The sequence below is a fragment of the Mustela nigripes genome, chromosome 2 (genome assembly GCF_022355385.1).
Source record: "Mustela nigripes isolate SB6536 chromosome 2, MUSNIG.SB6536, whole genome shotgun sequence".
Taxonomy (NCBI): domain Eukaryota; kingdom Metazoa; phylum Chordata; class Mammalia; order Carnivora; family Mustelidae; genus Mustela; species Mustela nigripes.
This window is the reverse complement of record NC_081558.1, coordinates 142542852-142569296: the sequence shown is the minus strand read 5'-3', so window position 1 is coordinate 142569296 and position 26445 is coordinate 142542852. Positions and strand designations below refer to the sequence as shown.

The 26445-nt window shown below is 36.6% G+C and overlaps 3 protein-coding genes across 4 annotated transcripts in view; 1 reads left to right on the top strand and 2 right to left on the bottom strand.

The window, feature by feature from the left end:
- Positions 1-26445, top strand: part of MED12L (mediator complex subunit 12L) — a 323861-nt gene that overhangs the window by 229639 nt on the left and 67777 nt on the right. Inside the window, exons 17-19 of the mRNA XM_059391731.1 lie at positions 20963-21110; positions 25421-25539; positions 26194-26337. Coding sequence (XP_059247714.1) covers positions 20963-21110; positions 25421-25539; positions 26194-26337 — 411 coding nt within the window. The remainder of the gene's footprint in view (positions 1-20962; positions 21111-25420; positions 25540-26193; positions 26338-26445) is intronic.
- Positions 1042-4299, bottom strand: P2RY13 (purinergic receptor P2Y13). The gene is made up of 2 exons (XM_059388078.1): positions 4241-4299; positions 1042-3778 (listed from the first exon to the last, which is right to left on the bottom strand). The coding sequence occupies exon 2, from the start codon at positions 3761-3763 to the stop codon at positions 2762-2764; it is 1002 nt and encodes a 333-aa protein (XP_059244061.1). The 5' UTR covers positions 3764-3778; positions 4241-4299; the 3' UTR covers positions 1042-2761.
- P2RY12 (purinergic receptor P2Y12) overlaps positions 7930-26445 on the bottom strand; it is a 45210-nt gene continuing 26694 nt past the window's right edge. The window contains exons 1-3 of one of the 2 annotated variants that reach the window (XM_059391730.1): positions 20706-20937; positions 14046-14211; positions 7930-12114 (exon numbers count right to left, since the gene is read on the bottom strand). In XM_059391730.1, the coding sequence (XP_059247713.1) occupies positions 11072-12091 (1020 nt within the window). In that variant the 5' untranslated portion in view covers positions 12092-12114; positions 14046-14211; positions 20706-20937 and the 3' untranslated portion in view covers positions 7930-11071. Of the gene's footprint in view, positions 12115-14045; positions 14212-20705; positions 20938-26445 lie in introns of those variants that run through there. The other variant, XM_059391729.1, reaches the window with a different exon arrangement.

The window sequence follows — 26445 nt, the reverse complement described above, 5'->3', positions numbered from 1 at the left end:
ATTGTCTCCCTCCTCTTTTGTTTTCTTGTTTCAGTCATTAACGGCTATGGTATAGCATCTCATTCTATAAGCATTGTAGAATTTAGTATTTGTGATTGCTAGTTTGGAAAGTTCTCTTCAAATGGTTGCTTTGCATTCTGTGAGCATGATTTTTAAGGTGGCTCTAATATACCCATCCCCTAAGTTCTTCATAGATTTTTTCACTCTGCAAATCAGGTACTCAGCTTTTCACTATCATGTTAACTATAATAGAATTAAAGATTTGTATTTAGGGTGGGCATAATTTTAGAACTCTGTCTTTCAGTATCTTTTTAAAAATTTTATTTGTTGGAGAAAGGGAGAGAGAGCGAGCAAGCATGAGCAGGGGGAGGGGCAGAAGGAGAGGGAGAAGCAGACTTCTCACTGAGCAGGGAGGCTGATGGTAGGCTTGATCCCAGGACTGAGATCATGACCTGAGCCAAAGGTGGACGCTTAATGACTGAGCCACCGAGGTGCCCCTTGAAAGATCTTTATAAAAAAAATTCTGTATATTATCAAGATGCAGTTATTTATAATACACTATTAGAGTCTACATGTGATTGTTTAATGTAACCTTAATGTACTTAAAGGCAGTGTGGATTCAGTGGCATCTTTAGCAGTTACCACAATTCTTTTATTTCAGAGAATGAAGATAAGACATTAAGAGTATTTTCTAGAAGAGTTTTGGAGATTGTAATATGCTATAGTTACAGATTTTACTTAACCAAAACCAACAGCATGTCACTCAAGCATTTTGTCTGTAGTTTTAAAACTGAAGTGTTGACAGACATTAGCCCCAAAGCTATACATGTCCTGTTTAGTAATCCTGCTTTCTTCATGTTCATTTACTAGCAAACCCAGGAACACTCCCAATTCCCAGGGCCCTGGGTGCATGCTATAGGAAGGCAACTATAAAGAGCTTGCGTTTTCAATGAATTTATATCACCTTTTTGAAAATAACAGCATCATGAGAATTGGCTTCCTCTTAGCTCTTCTAGAATGTGAAAATAAAACCACCTTGGATTATTTTATCAAATATTTATTGATTTCACAATGAGACACCATCTCTGCTCTCAAAAATATACATAGATTATTAAAAGAGTAGGTATGTGTGTGGGCAAGTAATTACAAAGCAGCGTGATAAGTACAATAATTGAGGTGTGACAACAGTCCGATGAGGGGGTGATTGGGTTTGAGATGGTGGTGGGAGGTTGACCAGATGAGAGTTCATGGGCCAATTGATGGCATCTTAGGGTTTCATGATTGGGTCAAAGGGAGATTTACCTGTGCAGTGAGTGGCCCAGGGACGAAAAGGAGCAAGGCATGTTTTGACAGTTACAAACATCCATAAGAGTGTATGTAATGTTCCAGGGATGGAAGAGCAGTTAGGAGATAAGGCCAGAAAGGTCGGGAAGTTCCAGGTCCTTCAGGGCCTTGGAGAACATGGGAAGAGGCCTGGGGTTTCAGCTATGGTGATCATGTTAGAGCCAGAGGCACGTTTACAGAGCATGACTATTCCTCTGTGCGTTTTCTCTAGAGATATAAATCTGTGTCCACAATTCTAGATAAACACGTTTTAGCTTTTTTGAAGCACACAGGAATTCAAGAAGAAATGTAGAGGTGAATAAGTACCAGCAGGTGGCCATCCTTTGCTAAATTTCCCCAGTATGGATGCTAATGATTGTGGGTCAGCATTCTCTCCATAAATGTGCCCAGAATGGCACAACAATGACATACTGTATTTCAAACAGTTGTAATTCATGGTCTGTGGGGAATATTGTGGGAGGTACCTAGAAAATATGACATGGTTTCAGTCTCGAAAATATATTGTCTTTCTTAAAGAATCCTAGTCATCTTTCAGGGATGCAGTTAGGGATATCACTAACTAGTGAAGGGAAGTCTGCCCCAGGGGCCCTAACACATGCCCAAACAGTGGGAGGAGTAGTTAGTTTCCGCCAGAGGCGTGAGCATCTGGGTAGAGGTTGTGACCTAGGCAGGGTTTGTTCAGTAGCTGGCATATTCAACTGCCATTAGAGTATTTGCCAGGCAGAGGGAGAATTCCAGAGAGTATCAGTCCTGTGTTCTTGCCCTTAAATTGTATACACTGAAGACACAGGCAAAGCACTACAGTATGATATTTTATGTGGCTTAATAATCATCTGTGCCTCCTATGGAGTACTGAAATGTCAGTACTCTTGATACTGGAAGAGGCTCTTTATAAGGGGAAATTCCTTCATCCAGGCTTTCTTAGGGTTTTCTGACCCTGTTTCAACTCCCCAGATGCTCCATATCCAGTATCCCTTTCAACTACTAGCTTCAGCTTTCATCCAAGGATTTTCAGGTTTGTTTGTTTGTTTTTAAATCAGCAAGTATCAGCAGCTGTAGGACACAAAAGCAGTAGTGTTGTTTGACTCATGTATGTCAGAGAATGTGGGAAAGTGTTTTGGAAGGGTCTTTCTTAGTAATTTACATTTACCCATAATGTTTTCTAAAATGCAAATGAATGCTTTCAAAAAGATGACCTCTAGCGGCCACTTTGCTTTCAGTTGTTTTCTCTGAATGATACTTCATTCTGCTCATCAATCGGTCTATGTGGAATTAAAATTTGTATAATCCTTTCTGTAAACCAGGGTAATAACATGTAAGAAAGCATTTGTCCCATCTGTTTTTCTTTCACTGCTTAAATTTGATTCCCAAATCAATTATCTTTTGAAGTAAATAGAAAGTAGTCATGAGAAATTTATCAGCTTAGAGTTATATTATCTGTCTGAGTGGTTTGATTTTCTTGAGTTGATCCTGTGGTCTTTTTCCCTCTCATACACGGTAGGCGTTCTGTGAATTTTTTACACAGGAATATGTATATTAAGGGATCCATACAAATGTTAGTTGCTGCCAAAAAGAGAGTTGTTTCTTTAGCTATAAACAATTGATTTTGCAACCTGCAGTCAGTCTTGCTGTTGATTTGACTGTGAGTGTATGGAACTCGGGCAAAATGAAATGGAGCAAAACACACAAAGAATACAGCCACGACAATAAATACTTTACCTTCCAGCTTTGTGTTGTGTTTGCGGTCCTTACTTCCGGACTTTCGATAAGAGTTGTATACTTTCTTCGCAATCACCACATAAAACAGAAGCATTAGGACAAAAACAGTCCAGAAAATCAACTGGCATACGTTGTTCACCCCTTGATGCCATTTCAGCCCCAGCGGGCCCTTCAAAGAGGCACACTTTTTCACGGATGACGGCGTTGCTTCCTTGTTGCTCAAGATTATATTTGGCAGAGAGATGAGGAACAAAAGGAGCCAAATGAGGATTGAGACTAGTTTTGCAAAATCAGGTTTTTGGACGAAGAATTTTCCAAAAGGCCTGATGATCTTGAGGAATCTGTCAAAGGCTATAAATCCTAGCAGTATGATCCCTACATACATGGTCTCATAAAAGATGACCGCGGAGAAACGACACACAAAGGCCCGGAGTTGCCAGGGTCCGAGGTGTGAGTCGGAGAGGATTTTGAATGGAAGTGTGAGCGTCATTATCAAGTCGGCCACCAGAGTATTTTTGAGGTAGACAACGAAGGTGGAGGAGCTGGGGATGTGAAGGAACACCCACAGGGCCAGAGTGTTCAGCAGGATGCCGAGGACGAACACGACCGTGTAGATGGCTGGGAACACCAACTGCGCTACCCGTGTGTCTCTGGGGCACCGCTCAGACCCATTGAAGCTCTTGATCTCTGTGGTGTTCATGGTTGCCAGTGTCCGCTATCACAGATAACCACACACACAAAGGGAAAGAAGCATTTCATAATTTTCAGAGTGCTATGTTTAAAAGCAGTCTTTTAAACGTAGGTGTGTAGCATATTAACACCTTACATTTACTCATCGCCTTCAGTAGAGGAGTTGAAAAGGAACATATTGTTTCTAGCTAGGGTTTTTTAAACATGTAACTACATTTTTGGGACCTGCAATAGTACCATTACTTTTACATCCTTATGCAACCCAAATAACAGGTTCTACCTCCTTTGTAAGTGCTCCTTTTAACATGCAGTAAAACAAAACCCATTTAAGAAGGCATTATTCATGTCAGATTGCTGCATATTATATATTTCCTTATGCTCATAATCTATGGTTTCTAGAATGTCTACCTTAAAGCGTTCCCTCCCCACCCCGAACATTTTCTTTCTCTTATAAGCAAGCCCACTTATAATAAAAGTTGAAATTCACCTTTGTTTGGGAGAATCCTGAGCTGTTTCTTCTGATTGAGGCAGTGTTTGGTTTGGCCCATGGAGAGCATGTGAGGCAAGTGTTGTTCTGCTTTCTTATACCAGGTTTCCTTCCTCATTTTCACGTGTGTAATGTGATCAATTAGAATGTCTTCATATTCAAACCTTTGCAGATTTTCTAATAAGCCTCTTTTATATGAAACTTAGGTGCTGTTAATCTACTGTGACTTGAATATCTTTATATTTTCTTATCTAATACCTTTTGGCAATTTATCTTTTCTATCTACACAGCAGTCAGTGGAATTTTTGAGTGCCTCTTGTATCTAAGAATAGGTGGGAGAAAAATAAGTTAGTCCCAAACTACAGCCATGGAGGAGAGAGCAAGTGCTGATTCTAAAATCAGAATCATCATCTGCACTCTTGTAGACTGCTTTGTCCAGAAATCTGTGTTCAGTAGGATGACCTCTTATTTTTACATTTATCTCAGTCCTTTGGTCTTTTATCTCAGAGAGATAGACATATTTTCCAAAAGTTAAGACCTGTTAGACACAGATTTGGGGGGTTAGAGTCCAAGATCCAGCAATTATTGCATGCTAGATCATAGACAAATGATTTAAGAATTTCTGCCTCAGTTTCCTCATCTATATACTGGATGTAATGAGATTATATTCCTCATGGTGTTAATGAGAAGACACAATGAGTGTCAGTTGTCTAGAATTGTGGCGGGTATGTAGGAAACACTAAGAAACATTCACCCCTTCCTGAAGTGGTGAGTGTACTGCACATTTCAGTAGAGGTAATTTCACTCATTAGAAACCATTTTTGGAAATTTCTCTATATCTAATGCTGTATGTGAACTGCTGAAGACTCAGGAATTTCATCAGTCAGCCTTGGGTCAAAGTCTATAAAATGTATCCTTTAAATCTCTTCCAAGTTTGAAAGGGTGTAATTGCTGCTTTATGTAGAGACACTTGTCCATGAATCGAAATGTTTCCCTGCCAGGTAGATAAAGGGAAGGGGAAAATTAAGGGACCTTATGAGGGGAATGTGGAGTTCTCCATGGAGTTTCACATCATAGTTTTTACTGCACATTTCACGACAGGGTTGAGCAGACTGTGGTTGTGTTGGTGGAGAATTTTGGGATCGCCTGGTTCGGGATTCTGGGAAGAAAAATTTCATGTTCCACTGGATGTTTAAAACATGAGGCAATAGGATGCCTGATAATTTTGTGGAAACTACGAATTGTGGCACAGTTTAAAAAATGTATGTTTGACTCAAATAAATTGTTTCTTGGAAATACAGATTCTGGATTTCATTATTGTGATGGAACATAATTTAAACATGCATCTTCTTGCTTGCTTCAGTGGAGGGGAAATTTTAATTTCTAAGTAGAAGTATTTGACCTACATAATTAAGTATAAATTTCCCTAAATCTCCAAAACCATTATCTAGATGGAGGTTTGGAATAGTTTCAGTTTAAATAAGGAAATGCTGTACAAGAAAATTTCATAATATGAAAACTGGAAATCACATTTTGGTCAACTTTCAAAATGTCCAAGTGTGGGAAACTTTCAAAAGAGGAACTGACTTAACGGTGCCCATTTCTGAAGTTAGGGAATATGTTCTTTCAAATGGGGCAAGTTTCAAAATGTTTGAGCATACTAAATATCCAATAGACCACACATTGCTATATGTCCATGTGCTTAACATGCCCAGCAGAGAAGTTAGGAGCACTGTCTTAGGAGTTGGAATGCCTGGGTTCAATTTCTTATTGGAGCTCTTACTTATTTCCTTGTGACCTTGGGCAAATTATTTATGTTTTCCATGAAACCGTTGCCTTCTCCTTACAATGAAAATAAATAATAGTATTTACTTTGTTGGGTTGTTCAGGAAATGAAATGAGTGAAAATTCACCCAGTGCACAGACTAATGTATGTCATGTAGAAGAAGATGTTAGTATGTTTCTTGTTGAATAAAGTTAAAAGTGGGATACCGTGTATACGTTTGGGGAAAGATCACAAATGACGGGTGGGGAAAAATCAAAGATGAAATGAAAGGTCCCCAAAATTAGAAATTTGCCAAATGGGAAGAAACCAAATTTTAAGTTCTATATGTAGTCAAAACCAATAAAATTTGTATAGCTAGTAGTTATACTGCTCTAAATGATAATATGTTCATATTTACTTTTCAACAAAAATCCTCAGGTATTGGTCCCATTTTGAGGCAAACAGTTAAGCAGTTTGAACAATGATGCATTCAAGCCAACTTCGGGCCCATGCAATCCGGTTCAGAGGTCATGCTCAGAGCCTGCCTCACACTCCCAACTGTCAGAAACCACAGTGTGAACTGGAATTGTTTACTAGATTCTAGACTTTCTGGGCTTTGTATTACTTATTGATGAGTGAAGAGTTTAAAGTTTAAATTTAAAGTTTAATGAATTTGTGAAACTTTATCCCTTATGGTGAATTACATGGTTGAAAATATAATATGGTTCCCAGTGGTGTGATCTGGATAGAATTAAAGAAGATACATTTAAAGCTCATCGAAATTAGAAGCCTGCCAAATGGCAATAAATTATTTTTCTCATTTTTAGTCTCTTTTGTGATTTTCCTTTGGATCAGAGTTAATAGTCTAAAGATTCCTGTTGATGTGGTTAACTCGTACCATCTAAATGATATCTGAAAAGATGAGGAAGTATTTGTTTTGATTTGGAATGAAAGTCATAGTGGGAACTCCTACAAAAAGAGCCTTTTACTTCACATCAGATCATAGCATGGTACTTTCTCAGATGACATAAAATTGCTTAAGAAATTCCACACGGGATTAACTGAAAGTGGAAATAATAATAAGCTAAAATAAGTTATGTAGTTTAACATTAACTGTAGAAGTGTCTATAAGTAAAATCAGTATTAGAAAATCTCTACAGATAAGTAGAAACAATGAAGTCTTAATATTACCTTAAACATATTAATATCTGTTTTCTCTTATTATAAAAGATAAGCAAGCTTGAGGAATTCAAATATAAGCATATGTATAGTAGAAACTGAAAGTTAATCTCCCCTTACATATGTATACCTGTGTGTGCAAATATATATATTTACCTTTATTGACAAACCAGATCTTTATTTCCTTTCATGTTAGTCTGTGAAGATTTACCTGTTGTTCTTTTTTTTTTAAAGTTATACTATAGAAAGTTACCATAGTTTGGTTAAGCCATTACCAATTGACATTTCATGTTTTTTCTTTTTTCCAAATTTTTCTCTCTTAAAAACAGTACTGTAGATCACATGTATGTCCATATATTTTTGTGTAGTTGTTTCAACATATTTGTAGAAAATTTCCTGGAAGTGGGATTGCTGGACAAAAGCTGTGCAGCAAAATGTTGAATGGTATTTTCGGATAGATTTCCAGAAAGATTGTACCAATTTACATTCTCACTGAGTGGGATTTTTCCTTTCAACACTGTTGTAAAAATCTCTTAAAGCAATTCTAAACTTAGAGGTGGGGAAAAAAAAAAACCCATGCAATTTAAATGTAAATATACTTGTTTATTAGTGAGAGTATATATTTTTTTGTATTTTTAATGTATTTAATACATTTTTTACATATTTTACATACATACATATTTTTAATGTATTAAATATTAATACATTTTATTTTTAATGTATTTAATACATTTGTATTTCTCTTGGAATTTGATGTTTTTATGTCCTTTTCCCATTTAAAAAGATCAGGCTGTTTCCCTTTATTTACTGACTTGTATGTGCATTTCTACATATTTAGTTCCAACTGGCATCACTGTAATCTCACTTTGGGCATTTCCAGTCAACAGTGATCACCCAGATTAGGCACCGGAATCTATAGTTTTTAGGTTTTTTTTTTTTTTAATTTTAATTTTTTATTTTATTTCTTTTCAGCGTAACAGTATTCATTGTTTTTGCCCCACACCCAGTGCTCCATGCAATCCGTGCCCTTTCTAATACCCACTACCTGGTTCCCCCAACCTCCCACCCCCTGGTTTTTAGTTTGTTTTTAATGTAAAGCTGCTGAAACACTTAGATGCCTGAATAGTGGGTTCTTCTTGTGATTGTTCTCCACCTGTTTTTAGAGTTCTGGTCCAGGGTTTGTCAATCGTCTTTTCTAAAGAACCACCTAGTAAATATTTTGGTTTATGGCCGTGCAGTCTTCACCACAACCCAGCTACTCAGTCCTGTTGTTGGAGCTGGTAACCAACCACAGGTAAAACCTGTGGGTGGTGGCCATGTTCTAATACACCTCACTGTGGCCCCTGACACTGGAATTTCATATAACTTTAATACAGCATGAAATTTTAATTATAGTATTTTCTCTGTTGATATTTGAAAATGTAAAAACCATTCTTAAGTTGGTGATCCAAAAAGGAGGAGTTGACTGGGTTTGGCTTGCAGGCTATACTTTGCCACACCTGGTTTAGACTGTTTCTATAAAAACCACTGTGATATCAAACTGCCCCTAACCAGCATCCTTTGGACTTGTTAGCTCCTAACGCTATTAACAAGGCTACATTTTGTTTGTCTCATCTGAATTTTTCAACTTCTGGATCTGAGTCTACAAAATTCGGCTTCCTTTTTTTTTTTTTTTTAAAGTTATTATGAAATCTGGGATTTGTTATGTATATTAAAATTCTTAAACCTGGAAATAGTGACCTATTCTGTGTGTCCTGAGTACTCTGTAAATACTGATCTCTCGGTCCGTCTTGAGTAGATTCAGTTTGATTTTTGATATAGGAGTGTAGGCTGTGTCAGGTCATTGAATAAGGAATTCCCAAAAAAGTGTGATTTAGAGTTTAATGTAAATTTTTTCATTTTATATATAAAAACATAGGTAATTCTGAACACTTTATAGTTCTTTTTTAAGAATACTGTAAAATTGGCATTTCTGTTTTTCTGTTCTTTTCTTTCTGTTAGGGAAATTGTTTTCTCAGTGAGTTAATTTCATACAAAGGGAAAGATTATTTGGGAAAGTCTTTGCCCACTCTGCAGTCTCTCAGCAGTTCATGTGGTCATGGCACCGTGGTGTCAGTTCTAACCCACTCTGTACCCCCTGACTCGGATGAGTTGAGGGGTGGATTTGCCCTTCATTTTTCTTGTATGCAAAGTAAAAAGACAGATGAGTTGGCCTGTGGTATTCTTCCGTTTTAACTATCCTGCTGTTCTTACAGAATGTGCACACTTACACATGTGATGTTAAAGTGAATTGTGTTAGTCTACGTGGCTAGAATGTAGACTAGCACTATGTAGAACATGCCTCATTTTTGATGCATTTCTTTTTGTGCTTCACCTCTAACACACAGTGCTTGCCTGTAGAAGTGCCGGGGAAGTAAATGGAACCACTTGAGAATAGATCTCATTTAGAAAGTTGAGCGAGTTCAACTTTGCCCTGATATTTAGCTCAGCAGAATATGTGGAGGATTTAGATAAAAATTGATTAATACTGGAGTTCAGTGAACTTCCATATACTGCAACTCACCCTGTTTTTCCCCCCCTCTCATCATATTTTGCTACTGGTATTCATGCCTTATATTTGAGAATCACCTCTGGGGATCATAAATAATTGAAATAAATAATACCAGCTTCCAAGTGTATTATATATTTTGTTTGTACTAAAAATAGTGACTACGGCTTGTGTAGAATCATATTTCATTATCATTTACTTATGAACTAATTGATGTGTTATGGTACTTTCACTAGAGACTTTGTCCAGTGATGTGTCATAAAAGTTTTTGCAGTTATCCTTTATTACAATGGTTTGATGTTTGATGTAGGAGTATATAAGAGGTGAGCTGTGATATCTAATGTCTTCGAACAAAGAAATTCCAACAAAGTGTGTTTTAGAGTTTAATATACTTTTTTTTTGATATTTCACACAAGTGACAAACCAGTAATTAGAAACATTTTACCCACTTTTCTGCTAATAGTTATGCTTTGCAACCGCATATTCACAGTTGTTTTTCTCACTGAAGCAATATTCACTAACCCAAATAGCAGGTAGTTTCTGAAAGCTAATTAATAAAGGTAAGTGGCAATGATGGTATTTTACCATTAATAAAACTGTTTTCTCTAGGATTAAGGAAATACTAAAAGAGTTTTTCGGTATTACAAGGTCATAGAAATAACTTTTAAATAAATAGCAAAATAAATTTTGCTATTTCTGCTCTTTTTATTGGACAAGTATTTTAAAGCCTATCTTTTTAATGAAAATTTAAAAAGTTCAGTCCAGTTACCATTTCAATTAATTTAAATTTCTTAGGCTTTTGCTAATAGTTAGTTAGAAGTTAGTAGTTTTTATAGTCTTTGTTAAATGTCCCTCTTAAAATATTATAATGAGTATCACAATAGATCAGCATTTGGTCAGGGACTAGAGTGTATGCACATCTCAGTATAATTTTCAGTCAGAAGTTTTTTTTATCAGCTTTATCATTTTTCCTTAGTTGATTATAACTTGATAATTATACTGTGTTCAATAACGTATTAAAAAAATTACAACATTTATCCTATGGTCACCCACATTGCTAACACTTTATAAATCATGACTTCCATGTAGTTTGGCTTATAACCACAATGATTAGATACAGTTCATTTTGCTAAACATCTACATGTTAGATTTCTTTTTCTACATTTTAAGACAGCTTTTACTACTGGATAAGTAAATGAAAATGACTTCTGTTGTTTTCTACTACTTGTTTAGAGAGTCATTGTTACTAACTCAGCTTACTATTAGTCAGTACTTTTACACAGTGCTTTCCTTTTGGATGTTCCAGACGCTAATAGGTTGGAATATTACCTCAGGTGTTTTACATTGGAGTCTCTTCACTTGGGTCACCACTGTCCTGTTCTTTTTTCCTGTTTTGTTGGGATGGAGACGTTGCAGAATTGCGGCACTTCAGCATACTCATTAAGGAATTTTTGAAGGACTTGCAGAGGAAAAAGTAGATGAATGGATCCAGGCATGCATTTAAGGAAGTCAACCAAAGTGTGCTTTCTTTAACATAAAACAGAGTATTCTCAGCGGAGCAGTCAAAGACATCCCGGGTTTGGCTCAGGGTGTAGGGAATGCGAGCAAAATGGAAAGGAACAAAACAAATAAAAAATACAGCAATGATAATGAAAACTTTGATGTTTACCTTTTTCTTGGGGACTTTGCCTACGCCCCTTGTTCTCACATATGACCTGTATAGTTCTTTTGTAATGAGTGTATAACATACAATGACAATTAAAAAATTAATCCAGAAAATGACTTGACAGATGTAATTGACTATTTCATGCCAGACCAGACCAAACTCTGATTTGAGGAAAGAGCATTTCTTCACATTCTTGTCTTTTGGCCTTTTGTTGGTCAGAATCATGTTGGGCAAAGAGAGTAAGAACATGAATGCCCAAATTATGACAGAGAGAATTTTAGCCCCCAAGAGATTGCTGGGGTTGGACATCTTAAATGGCCTGGTGGTTTTCTGGTAGCGATCAATAGTTATCAGTCCAAGGAATGAAATACTGATGTACATTGTGAAATAAAATATGACAGAGGTCACTTGGCACACAAAGGTTCTCAGTGGTCCTGTTCCCAGTTTGGCATCACTGAGAATTTTGAATGGAAAAGTCAAAATCATGAGAAGATCAGAAATGACTGTGTTCTTAAGAAAAATGATAAAGTTAGATTTATTGCGGATTTGAAAGAAAATCCTCATAGCCAGACTGTTTGTGATGAGTCCAACAAAAAACAGGACAGTGTAAAGGAGCGGAAAGAGGACCTGTGTGATCTTGTAATCTCTGGTGCATAAACTGCCATTTGCAGCCACAGAGGTGAGGTTGTCCATGGCTCGTGTTTCTTCTTCACTACCTAGGAGAGGAGAGTAGGGATGGTTATTTTCAATCCCAGACTGTCGATTTTGGTCTTCTCTCTGTGTAACTTTTTTAAAAAAAGTATTTTGTTTATTTATTTGGGGGAAAGTGAGCGAGAAAGCGCACACAAGCATAACAACAGGAGGGGGTGCAGAGGGAGAAGGAGAAGCAGGTTTACCACTGAGCAGGAAGTCCAAACTGGGGGTCCATGTGGGCTCAATCCCAGGATCCTGGGATTATGACCTGAGCTGAGCCAAAGGCAGATGCTTAACTGACTAAGCCACCCAGGCGCCCTCTGGACAGCTTTTTCTAAAATCGGAGCTTTCCGTTATTAGAAACAGAAATTATTGTGACAGTAAGAATACGGAAAATTGAATCTCGGAATACTTAATTGTGGCAAATATCAAATAAAATGGTCTGAAGTACGTTATGTGAAGGTAGAGATACTTTGGATTTCTCAATTGTGAAATGTTTGCCTCTTAAAGGACATTTTTGTTAGGCACATGCAGACAGTATATAGAAATGGGAAGGGAAACATGGACTGTGCTTTATTCCTTTACAGCTTCATTTCCATGCCATTTAGCTTTTTAAATTTCTATTCACAGTCACTTTTTCTGTATTCTCATTATTCCTGGGCTTCATTTACTCTGATAACCATCAAAGGGTTCCAAGGAGAAATGACGGATAATTGGCTCTTAGAATTTAAAAGTAGAAAGGGGCAAGACATTTGTATAAAATCACTTGAAGGGAATTTATTGTTAAATATTAAATCAGGTATATAACTTTATAATTGAAGATATTTCTGCCTGTATATTGCTCATATATCACCCATTCAGAAATCAGCCTCAGACTAATTTTTTAGCTCCAAATATTTTAACCTACATATATCTTATTTCTGACTTTGCACAATATATTTGAAATTTTTACATACATTCTCTTGAATATCCTTCATTTAAAAACACACACACACACGCACACAAAAAGAAATGGTCATCAAATGCTGTTCTTCAAAACTGCCAGGGCATACTTTCCAGTCTATAGAGTATATAATGATGGCTAAAATAAAGTATTAAAGCACGTCCTTGTCTGGTTCCCTAGGTTATTATACCACAACAGGGGGCTATAAAAGAAAACTAAACTTGACTTGAATACATTATCGGGCATCTAATTAACGTTTTTATTTCATCAAAGGCAAATGGAATTTGATTCTATATCAATTTTATTCCAAAGTATAGGACATGGTGTTGTTCAAAGCATACATATCCAAATTAAAACAAAACAAAAAAAGATTCCATGTGAAAAACTTAAGTATAACAAATAGAGAAAATACTAAATTCCCACAAATGTAGTATTTCACTGTCTAATTATTGAATAAAAGATTCATGTCATGAAAAAAAGATTCGTGTCACAATTAGGGCTTAATTTTTGACACCTCCTTCCCAGTTTAACCTGAAAATACTAAACAACATTCAGTATTAAATTGAGGTAAGATGGTAGATTTTAAGCTTCCTTGCTACTGCTATTTACTCTAATTTGTGCATTCTCTGATCGTTTCAAAAATTATCTGTTGGGAATGCTCATTTTGCGTAGAATGTCACCTTATTTAATGAGTAGTCTTGATAACAGGATATCACCTCCATTTATCTATATATAAGTCTCACTTTCTACTCGAGGTAAAATAAGACCATTTGTGTTTTATTTCCATGTTCTGTGTGTGTGTGTGTGTGTGTGTGTATTTAATGAAGCAGTTAGTGGTTGTCTCTAACAGCATCAATACAGCTTGTATTTGAAATTTTATTCCAAATAACTACCTGAATCAATATCGATTATTGTTGAAGTTTTCTAATTTTAAGAAAACTTGACAAACATGTACACACCCATCATCTTGTAAACACATACATTTGTCCAATACTTTATATATAAAATTACCTGGTTACTCTGTTGGTTCAGGAGGATTTAAATGTATCCATTAGGTGGCATTTAGTACATCCTGCAGAATGGCATCTGGTATTTTCCTTTTAGTGTCTTCGTTTAGTTGTTATTACTCTTTATGATCAAGTATCTGCTGAGCTTTCATCAGTAAATCTTGAGTGTTCTAGAGAGAAATGAAGAGAGGAAGAGAGGACTTCCCAGTCAGAAATTACCTTCCAACACCCTGGACTCAAAGCTGAGCAGACACAGTGTTTCTGTCTGGCCCCTTTTAGGACTTCTGCTTTTATTTCCCTGGGAAATGTGGGGTAGGGTGGGTAAGAATTCATCTTTTCAGAAGCAGTTTTAAAATCTTGCTGCTTTTTGCTGAAACCTGCCATAGAGTTTGATGCTTTATGAGTTCTTTTGATTATTTTCCATGCACATGATAGATCCATGTTGAGATCAAGCTTTTTGAAGTTGGCTTCCTGGAGAAGGTTGCAGGCTTGCTTTCTCAGATAATTATTTACATGAAAACATACTGTGCTCAAGCTGGGTGATATATTGCCTTTTAACAAGTAATTACATTAACTCAAAATGTGTGCTTGTTATAGATGTTAAGTCTCTTGTTCCTTGTTTTTTTCCTGGTTAATAATGTCATTATTTTAAATCTGTGTTTGATCAAGTCTTTGTACGTGAAACAGTTTCCTCTCATTATAAATTTTAAGATTCCAAAATTACATTAAAAAGGAAAAACAGTAATATCCTTTGGCAGACTTATTATATAAAGTGTCTTTTTTGCTTTTCTTAAATAGAATTTAAATATAAACAATTTTTGTAACCTTGCTTTTTGTTTGGGGGGGGGGAAATATATCATTAAATTAAGAGATCCCTGTTTCTGGGACACCTGGGTGGCTCAGTTGGTTAAGCAGCTGCCTTCGGCTCAGGTCATGATCCCGGCGTCCTGGGATCGAGTCCCACATCGGGCTCCTTGCTCCACAGGGAGCCTGCTTCTCCCTCTGCCTCTGCCTTCCACTCTGTCTGCCTGTGCTCGCTCTCACTCTCTCTCTCTCTGACAAATAAATAAATAAAATCTTAAAAAAAAAAAAAGAAAAAAAAGAGATCCCTGTTTCACTAATACCTTTATATAAATACTATTTTTTATAAACATATATTTTTATCTATTTTTGCTTACACATAGATACATACAGTATTTCAAACTATAATGTTCTATTTCCCAGTAGATCCCCTTGACTAGGTGCCTTTGCTATGAGCACATGTTTTGGTTACTTGTTTCTTCTGAGTTTTGAGTGTGTCCATCGCTGCATGTTAAATCATCTTTGATCCCCATTTTTAAAGTGCAGAACTGCAGCTCAGCATCACCTCAAAGTTGTGACAAATATACATTTTTGGGGCTCAAACCTAACTCCGGTGGACCAGAAACTCTGGGTAGGTTGCAGCCTCTACCCGAGTAGGCTGCTCAACTGAGTGAGCCACCGGGTGCCCTGGAAAAGTGGGTACTCTTCCGTTATTTTTGTTTTGAAATTTATTGAAGTTAACCCATTTTCATACTTATTTGGAGACATATTAGACTCCACAAGTAAGGAGTCTTGGGTTTGGGATATTTAGCAAAAGAGAATGCTATGTTGATCCAATTATTTGTCCTCCCTGGCTTGATTGTTTTGCTTTTGAAAGTGGAGAACTTGTGTGTGTGTTTTATAATAGTCAACCCCTCTGACCCTCATTGCATTGTGCTCCTAGGATGCATTGAGCCTGTTGGATAAAGCTGTCATTTCAGCCATACCATGGGCTATAAGCTATTGTAGAACAAACATTTCCTACATAAATCTAATGAAAGGAATCTCCTATTTTCTGGATTTAAAGAAGTCACTCCATTTCAGGTAGAGTAATGAATGAAAAGACGACGCTCATTTCTTGTTCCTTCGACCTGACCTCCCCATGCATGTCACTCCCTTTTGACACACCTCCCTGAGGCTTATCACTCATGTAACATCTACTTGAAGTTAATTTATTCTAAAGAGAATAAAGTGGCATTTTGGAAAACTCAGCTAAAAGAAATAATTTGAAGTCTTCTTTTAACAGTTTTTTTTTTCCATTTTAATAGATTAACATACAATTTTATTGTAAATAGCTCCATGGTTTTTAAAAAGTATTTTTTTTTCAAAGATCTGTTTTTTTAAAGAGAGAGAACCTGCACATCCTGAAGATGGGGAGGGATAGAGGGAGAGGGGGGAATGTGTTTTAAGCAGACTCTGTGTTGAGTGTGGAGCCAGACATGGGGCTCCATCTCATGACGTTGAGAATACAACCTGAACTGAAATCCAAGAATTCAATGCTTAGCAGACTGCACCTCCCAGGGACGCGTTTAAAATGTGTTTTTTTTTTTTTTTTTAATTACTTTTCCAGTAGTTGGGGTAGGGTGCTCTGTGCAATTTATTTCGTGATGTGTGCTAAGTTTGCATTGAATATTGAAACATATGCAATTACAGAGTGTTGGGGAAGTATGAAATGCTGTAATTTGTTTTATTAGAAGGACTATTGCATTTACTTCACCTATTTTTTCTTAGTGTTTGGAAGAAAAGGAAGCACATCTAGAGTGGGATTCTTTTTTTATCTCTTTTTTAAAAGAACATTAATTTATTAATTTTAATAATACAATTATTCTACAATTATTGGGGCACTATAGAAATACCAGGAAGTACTAAAGAAGTAAAAGGAGAATATGCATCTCTGATCATCTCACCTCTATTATCACATCTTAGGAACACACACATGTTTTGGCAACATTTCTAATCACTTATGATTTGATGATGACTTAGAGGAGATTTCATTTCATTAATTTAACTCCAGTTCTTCCTTCTTAATGGTATTTGGTTCAAGAGATTTATTTTAATTTCTGTAGTCCTAGAAGCCTTCTAGAGGTTTTGGACACATACCCTCTTAGTCTCTTAGACTTAGTCTTTGTAAATATCAGATATTTTCTGGAGAAAAAGAGAAATTGATCCTGAGCTTGAGATTTTCAGGAATTAGTTTATAGGTTAGATGACCTGTCCAACTTAAGCACAACAGTTGGCTGGCATGAGAGGGGTTGCTAGACTTCTCGACTCTCCAGTTGACTTTTTTTTTTTTTTCCTAACCAAAAAGTGTGTCTTTCAGGGTATAAATAGAGTAATTCTTTGGTACAGATCTCTAGTCATTGATATTCCTTATAACTATGCAACTTGAGGGTTTTTAATACCTAGTTGAAAGAGCAGAACTCATTGATACCTTTGGATATATTTGATACCTTTCGATATATTTGGTCCATTTTCCAAGTCTGACCTTGTTCTCATATAGTATGAATTGCTATTTGAAGACATATTTTTCACAAGTACAAAAAGTTGATATGAATTAATCTTGTAGGCTAATGAAAAACCATTCCTTTTAAACTATGTCTGCATTTCCTCTTTGAAGACCTGTAACAGCTTTCACGATTTACCTAAAAGATATTAATTATCAGATACAAATCTGGTCTTGAGGCCCCATGCAAAGGCTTATGGGTGGTTCTTTAACAGCTAAAGGCCATGTTGCTCTTGCTTTTTAATTTCATTCCTTCACTCTCAACTCTTCACTTTCCTTCTGGCCCAACTCCCTGAGCAAATCAGATCCAATGAACTGATACAAGATTCTTCCAGTTCCTAATTTTTTAATCTCCAAATTTCCCTGTAGTATTTTCACCAGCCTCCCCCAACCCGTTTAAGTAGAAAGTTGTCCCTGTCTTTCCTTCCAAGTCCCTACCCCCATCTGGATGTCCTTCACAGAGACTCATTTATTTGAAACATATCTTTGGCACAGGAGTTTGCCTTTGGTTGTCCTAATGTAGTTCTCCTCTCTTAATTTTCAAGCTTCATGCCCAACTACCAGTAAGTCCCTCACATTTACCATTTCATCATCTACTCTTACTACAACCCTGTTTCCGGTTTTCTGCTCCACTACTCTAGAGAAACTTCTCCTTTGAGGTTGGTAAGTAGTTTTTAAAAATGTAAGTCAGAGAGGCAACATCTATTGTAATTTCGTAATGCATTTGATGCTATCGATGGCCCCAGTTGTTAATGTCTCCTTTCTGACTTCAGTGTCCTTCACTCGTCCACTCATCCTATTAATTATAGAGACTGTGTGTGTATCATTCTATGGCTTGTTTATCTCCTTTATATCTCCACTCTGTTGGTTCGCCCCTCCCTCCCAAGGAGAACATATTGCTCTTCTTCCTAACAGCGTATATTTAGTACCTAATTAGTGGCATCTAAGAAGAGTATAACTGTGACTATGACAGACAAAACTGTCTAGCAGGGACAACAGACATTAAACAAATAGCTAAAAAATGAGTGGATTGCACTCTGGCAAGTGCTCCCCTCCCCTCCCTACTGCTCCTGTGCTGTGGGCTTTCACCAACTGAGGTGACAGTGAGTGACCTGATGGTGTAATTGTGTACAGCACTTACATGCGAGAGGGGCAGCCTGTTGAAAGTATTTTAGGTGGCAGGAGGAGCAACAGCAAAGGAAGGAAGTACCCTTGCATCTTGAGGAAATGTTGAGTAATGCAGGACAGTGTGAATCCGAGGTGCATGAAAGTGAGAAGTGGAATTGTAGAAAACTGAATGGACAGCAGGGTGTTCTGTGTCTAATATGCTGCAAAACATTTACATGCTTCATGTATTCTCATTCTCATCTATTCTCAGTTATTCTTAAAAAAAAAAAAAAATCTCAAAAGGAAGCTGGTATTAGCCCATTTTGTCAGGGGAAGAATCTGAGGTCCAGAAAGGCTCATTAGGACAGAAAGACTCAAAGGACCATGTGAGTCAACAGATGGCACAACCTGAATTCAGTCACAGCGCTCTCTTATCCTGAGCTTGGGCTGTTACTGGTATGGGGGAGCCATAGTATCTATGCATTTGTGACGAGCTCTGCAAATACTTTAATGATCCTGAATCTGTGTTCCTTGAGGACAGGGAACATTCATCCTTGTATTGTCTCAGGATTCCTAGCATCTTGTCTTCGCACAGGTAGATACTCTAAAAGCAGATGTTCAGTAACTTTGACCCCTTTCTATCACTTGTGACACAGAAGTTTGCATTAAAACTGTTGATAGGTACCTTAGCTGAAAATAATTGCCAGGATACATGACAGGCACAGCCTGAGGTTTGTTTTTGTTTTAGATCTTATTTATTTATCTAGGGGCATGGAGAGAGGGAAAACTCTAGTGGGAGGAAGGGCAGAGGCGTAGGGCAAGAGGAAGCAGGCACCCCACTGAGCAGGGAGCCAGATATGGGGCCAGATCCCTGGACCCTGAGATCATGACTTGAGCTGAAGGCTGATACTCAAAAAACTGAGCCACCTAGGCTCCCCCTGCCTGAGTTTTGTACAGTTTTCTCAGTGTCCTCCTGTTCCCTTCCAGGGTTCATATGTATACATTCCACCAGACAAAAAAGAAATATATCAATAATGCTCTGCAATGGCAACAAAAACTGGAGATTAATAATCAGCTCAGATCATTCAGGTGTGCAGCAAAATGTAGGGATCACTGCCTGTGCTGATATTCAGAATGCAAAGAATACAAGATAACAACAACTTCTAGAAGAGACCTGCTCCTAGCTTTTTCTTTTTTTTTTTAAAGAGGCAAACTTAAGCACCTGTAATATTACTAAATATTTAGCAAAATGGATCACAAATGGGTATACAAATATATATTTCTGGGAGAGTTTAATAAAAAGGAATCCATGCAAAGTAAAGTGATGACCTGAGTGCAAGTGTGTGCGAAATACTGAGTGATGGGAAGTGACAGAAGCTGAGAGAGAAAACAGGCTCTTATTTCAAGAGGGCAGAAACAAAATGCAGCTTTGCACAGAGGGCAGAGTTTGGGCAGAGTCTTTGGTTTGTTTTTTAAAGAAGTCAAATTAAAATAAATAAATAAATAAATGAATAAAGAAGTCAAATTAAGCATTGGAATTCTCCAAGTCTCAAGGCTTTTCTCTTTTTTGCAGCCACGAAGAACACAGTGCAGTTAGTCTTCCATGGGAGAGTCTTTGCTCATGCAAGCTCCTCAGAATTAGATACTGTTAGGAAGTGCCTGACACAGGCAAGCATGTACAAAAAGCTAAGAAAAGGCGATGGACTGAGGCAGAGAGCTTGGAATCTTACCAAGAAAGTGCAAGAGTGTAAATGTGTTTAGTGATATGTGTATGTATTTCTTGTGCTGTCACTTAAGTACTTTCTTTTCCCTTGTGCTAGAAACAGTGCCTGAATTTACTGTATCTGTGAAACAGGGGCAGAGGTGGTCCAGCAGAGGTGTAGAACATGTTTGCATTTCTAGCTACTTGCCTCAAACCTAATGAGACCAGCCCTCTGTATTGTTTTGTCATGTGGAAATAAATACACATACACCTCACACAGTCATGTTGGAAGCCAATGGAACATTTTTCTCCCCGAAGTACTTGAGGATCCTAGCATGTTCATTTTTTAAAAAAATATAAAATATTTAATGATGCCATCTATAGAAAACCAAGCTTGCTAATAAATAACATTTTCCTTAAGGAAGAAGTATGACTAGATAATCTGTAATATGTGAAATTATTACCATGTCAAATTTTAAGCAATGAAAAAATTTTCAAGAGTCAAAACTTACTCTGTAGGGTACGCCCACATCAAATGCTTCTATTAAGACTTCAGGTCAGTTGACACTTTTTTTTTTTTTAACTTTAGCAAGTTCCAAACTGGAAAAACAAGGGTGTTGCCAGTGGAGGTTGAGGTGAATTGAAAGGTGGGCGGGCTGCCACCAGCGCAAGCCAGCATGGAGATGCTGTGGTTAGTGCATTTCATGGATGTGAAATGCAACCCCACCCCTGCAAACAAGGGTTTCAAAATGTATTTTCTGTTTTTCAGGATGAATCTTCAAGTCATGAATGTAACCAGCGCACAATCCTTCTTTATGGAGTGGGCAAGGAGCGTGACGAAGCGAGGCATCAGTTGAAGAAGATTACCAAAGACATTTTGAAAATCCTAAATAAGAAGAGCACCACAGAGACAGGGGGTAAAGAGCCTTAATGCATTTGTTCCCATCGTGCCGTCTTTTGCCTTTCCTCTTAGCATGGTCTTTATCAAAGTCATACAGGGCACTGTCACCAGAGTGCTTCCTCTCCTGAGTGACTCTCATATTGAAATATGAATAAGCATGTTGAAATTTGAAGACCTTGGTTCCATTTATAGTAATCCTTATATTAAAATACCATGCTCTATAGATACATAAGGTAATTTTAAAAATTCTTCTCAAATTTTCTACAGTAGACATAAATGAAGTACTGAAGAAGGATTTAGTCTTTCCTTAGTCTGGAAAGTTCCATTTCTTCAATTCTTTACCATCCCTTTTTTTAAGCTTTTAATTTGCTCTTTTTACTCACATTTGCACGATAATTGAAACTCAGGATAGTATAGTGGCTGATCTTGTCTTTCATTATTCAGAAGAATAATTGTAATAGGTAATGTTGAGTACCTGTAACACCTAATGATTTCAACTAAAAAAGGAAAATTTGGTCTTTGCTCTATAATGCCTTTTTTATTTGGAATAGTCTTTTCCCATGCTCTTGACATAGATTTTTTACAGTGAAGCTATGCCTTTAGATTATGTCACCACATTGCATAATTGGAATTCTGTAATTGTCCACTTCACATTTGCCTAATTACTCTTTTCTAAGGATTGTTTATTTTATCAGGCTGTCATAAGATGTAAAATATGATATCATTATATATATTTCACTCTCATTACTGGTGCTTATTTATTTGTTATATAAATAATCAAAGAAAAAAAGTTTGAATTTCCTCTATGCAAACAATGTTCTTCCTACACATGGCATAAACCACTCAAGGAACCCTGCTTTCTTGGCCAGTACAAAATACAGACGTTTTTATGAACCTCTTCACAAGGCCTCTAGTCTTTAGTTTTTAACTAGGTGATTTACTTAGAACTTGCCCACACTAGATCTTTCCTAGAGAAAACTATAGAGAGAAATAATATAAATGGCTCTATGTCCTCTCCACCAGTAGGGAGCACATGCAGAAACAAGGTATAAGGGCAGCATGCTTCTGAGTGTGAATGTGGTGGTGCAGGTGTCTGATGTCTGAGGCAATCATCTTTAGAACATACTGGAAGAATTACTTCAGATGATTTACAGCAGTTCCCTGACTCCTCCCTTCCATGGTCACTGAAGGACCTTGTACCATGCTGGCACCATGAGGGAACAACCAGTAGTTGTGGATGGGAAATGAAACCTTGTTGTTGTTGCCCTGTCATTCTTGAGCTTGGTTTAAAAAAACACAAAACAAAAACCCAGAAACAAAGAACCTGCTCTGAGAAAAACTGTTGATCTGTTGTTTTGCTGTTTCTCTCTGTAAGAGAAAAGAGGAAATGGATTGCATGGAGAAGGTTGAATTTAGAAGCCCTATAACTAGCTAGCAAAGAGATTTGAAACTTCTTTTTCTTTTTGTGTACTTCGTATTCGAGTGGCCACTGTCTTCTTTAGAAGGGTCAGTAATACATGTCTCATCGAAATTAAATTTTAGAGAGTCTTTCCCAATCTTACGGAATTTTGGGGTTTGGGAGACTTCTAGGGATGGGAAGGGGAAGGAAACAATGTGGTGTCCTTTTTGGTTGGGCCTACTTCCTTCCTTCACAATGAGTGTTTAATGCCAGATTACATGCAGTCTATCCTATCTTTGTACAGTCTCTTAAATAGGCAGTTCTCACTTTTGAGCTCCACAAAGAGAACATCATTGTTGTTTCATGCTGCTTTTTGAGATATCAGCAGTGAAACCATCACTGTGGAGAGATATTTGCAGTGGGAATTTTTGTCTTTACCTCATTTTATTTTATTTTTTAAAGATTTATTTGTTTTTCGGAAAGAGAATGTACGTAAGTGTGGGGAGGGACAGAAGGAGAGAAAGTCAAGCTGTCAATACCCTGAACAGGAATCCCACCCAGGGGCTCGATCCCACAACCCGAAGATCATGACCTGAGCCAAAACCAAGAGTCCAGTGCTCAGCTGACTGAGTCACTCAGGCTCCCCCTGTCTTTCCTTCATTTTGGAAACAATTCCTCAATCAGAAATTTTTAAATTTTGGCCGTAGTTAGCTTTCTTCTGATAAATAGTCAGAGTTTAAATCACTACTTAAAACAGTATGCTCGCTAGAAGCTAACTAGCTGTACTTTTGATTTATGGTAATTTGCTCACTGTTGCAGCAAAGAGGAGAATGGGTAAGGCAGGAAAACAGCTTGTGTTAATGTGTCTTTGATTTCTAGCTACATATAAAAGTATGGTTTTGAGGAACTGATTATAAGTGTTCTCCATCAGCCGTAAGTGTCAGAGTTCAAGTAATAGTTCCAGTTCATGGTCAGTCTTCATTTTCTGTTTACATTGGCCAATCATCTTTGGTTGTTATTGGTTTCTTTTGTCTTTTTCTTTTTTTAACATTGATGAAGTTTACCATGACAAAGGCCAAAATTTCCAGGATTTAAAGGTTTTTGTTTTGTTTTGTTTTGTTTTGTTTTTTAAAGAAAACCAAAATTAAGCAAGAGCAATAAAATGTATTATGGAAGCAAATTAACATAAAACAGATGAGGAAAATGCATGGATTATAACTATATTGTTATTTATGTAAATATCATTAAAATAAATTAGTCCATTGAGAACCACCACTAATTTCATAATGCTTTTTTTTTTTTTTAAAAAAGTGAATGTAAATTGCCAAGAATCAATTGTATGAGGTTTTACGAAGTTAACTACATGTAAGTAAAATAGAGCCTATTTAGCATAAACCAAAAAGGTTGCATTTGTGAATTCTCGTGCTGGCTATACTTTTTCAAGTGTGTTATTTTTGCTTGTTTATTTGTTTTGGTCCCAGGAAGAACTGATTAAGTATGTTAACTTCGCTTTTCCAGCATATTATACCCAAGACCATTGATGTGAGTTTTCAGCCTTGGATTAATGATTTTAGCTCATGAGAAATTAAAACCTTGGATATTTTAAGCATGCTTAGTGCATGTGAGCAGCTATATAGAAGGCAAATGACCACACTTAATTTGAGAATAGATATTGAAGATCAAGTATGTTTAATGAACTTCTTAGTTCTTACTCTTTGCCTTAGATTTGGTGGTATTTAACAGAGCTGGCATTCTTGTACCTTCTGCTGCTCGTTCCCTTTTAGTTCTGTGTACTCTGGATCAGGGTTGGTTTGCTTTAGGAAAGAAAACATCCTGGTGTATGCAAGCCTGTGCCTTCACCTATAGACAACACTTGCTTGTATTTGAAAGAAAATCTCTTCTAATGTTCTTTTCTAAAATAATTACGTTTGCCTTTAGCAAAATCTTTGTGCATTCAGTGAAATATTTGTGTCTTTAATAAAAAAAAAAAAATCTGTAAGGTGACCTTTGTTCTCTGAAAGTAAACTTTCCCAGATAAGATGTGAGTGAAGACAGGATCTGATTTTTTTTGGATCTTATCCTTAGAACTGTTGAGAAGAACAGGAGTCCCCCTGGGATAAGTAGTGTTTATATACATATTTTTTTATATTTATATATATATATTATTTATTTTTTTTCTGGAATTTTCTGTGAACTTCTTTATGCTAAATTGATAAATGTGGCACTTTCCCATTATGTGGAGAGTTTTAATTCCTTGCTACCCCTAAAAACAGTTAAAATTGGGTAAATTTCTTTTTTAATATATTAAATTGTTTGGGAAAAATACCATGGTGAATGTCCTCTAACAAGATGCCTGTGAACTTTCTGTTCTGTCCGTGTGACCTTGGTGAATTTTTTTCTCTCTTTCATTGTTGTCATTGTATAGTAAGAGTAGTGATAAATGTTTATAGAGGTACTTTCCCTTATTAGCCAAAATCTGGAAACTACTCACTAGAATGAATAAATAAATGGCAGTATATCACACATTAGTGTATTATCCATGAGTGGGAATTACTAATTTTTAGAACAAGTTAAATTTCCTCAACAATGTGGATCATTTCTCAGAATCACATTGTTGAGTGAAAGCTGCTGGATGTAAAAATTATTTCTCCTATGGTTCCAAAGTGGGCACTTCTTATCCAAGTCTTTAAAGGTCAGGATCTTGATCTCCTTGGGCGGAGAGGTGACTAGAAGGAGCCTGAAGGGGGGTATCCAAGTTTCTGGTATGTGATTTTGTGATTTGAGTCTCATTACCTGAGTTTATTTACTTTGTAGAAATTCATAGTTTGTGCACTTCCCCATGTATGTTATACTTTAATAGAAAGTATCGACTGCGAAAATCAAGAGCTTCTGTTAAATGGAAAATAATGTATCCACTGTATGTTTAGTTGGAGATGAAGGACCAAAAGCCAGGAAGAACAAACAGGAAGCATTTCCGACCCTGGAGACTGTGTTCACAAAACTTCAGCTCCTTTCATATTTTGATCAGCATCAAGTGACGTCTCAGGTACCTGTTTAAAACTATGTGTTATGCATTGGGGATATTCATATTTACTTCAAAATTTCTTTCATGCAATATATGTTTTTGGCCTTACTTGGTTGTAGAGATATGTTTTAAAAATATAATTTGGAATCATCTCAAATTATTGAGTAGTTCAGTTTTAAGTGTCAGGTTGCCTTCTTCAGAGAAATGAATTTTTATTACGAATACTTTTGCTTTATGATAATAGTCAACACTGTATCAAATATTCCCTAATCCAATACTTATGTTACCACATTTTGGTTCTACATTGCTATGGTGAGGACGAAATTTGTTGATGACTAAAATAAAATACTATCTAAATGAGCAAAAACCAGATCTGTGTTGTTTTATGAATCCACTGATACTCAGATAGATGTTATCTGGAAATTAATTAGCATTTGTAGTTGTTTTACCATTAGATAAAGATCTTAATGCGCACTTGGCTTATTTCTTCAAGTTAGAGTTGTAATAAGGAAGTTACGGATTTGTACATAGTTTTGGTTTCTGTGGGAATATGTTTTAACTTTCTTCTAAGTAGATTATATAAATTCAAGTTTTTTGCTTATAAATTAAAATAATTTTGAATATTGATCTTACAGTTATTTTCAATTTTTTTTTGTTTTGTTTTTGGTTGCCCAGATCTCTAACAATGTGCTGGAACAAATCACGAGCTTTGCTTCAGGAACTTCCTATCATCTTCCTTTGGCACACCATATTCAGCTTATCTTTGATCTTATGGAGCCAGCGCTGAACATCAATGGACTGATTGACTTCGCAATACAGGTGTCAGAGAGACCCTGTTTCTCTCATTTTTAGGAAAGCCAACCTGCTAGGCATCATATAACTTAAAATGAGCAACCCAGTGCATTTTTGAATCATAGAGACATTCTG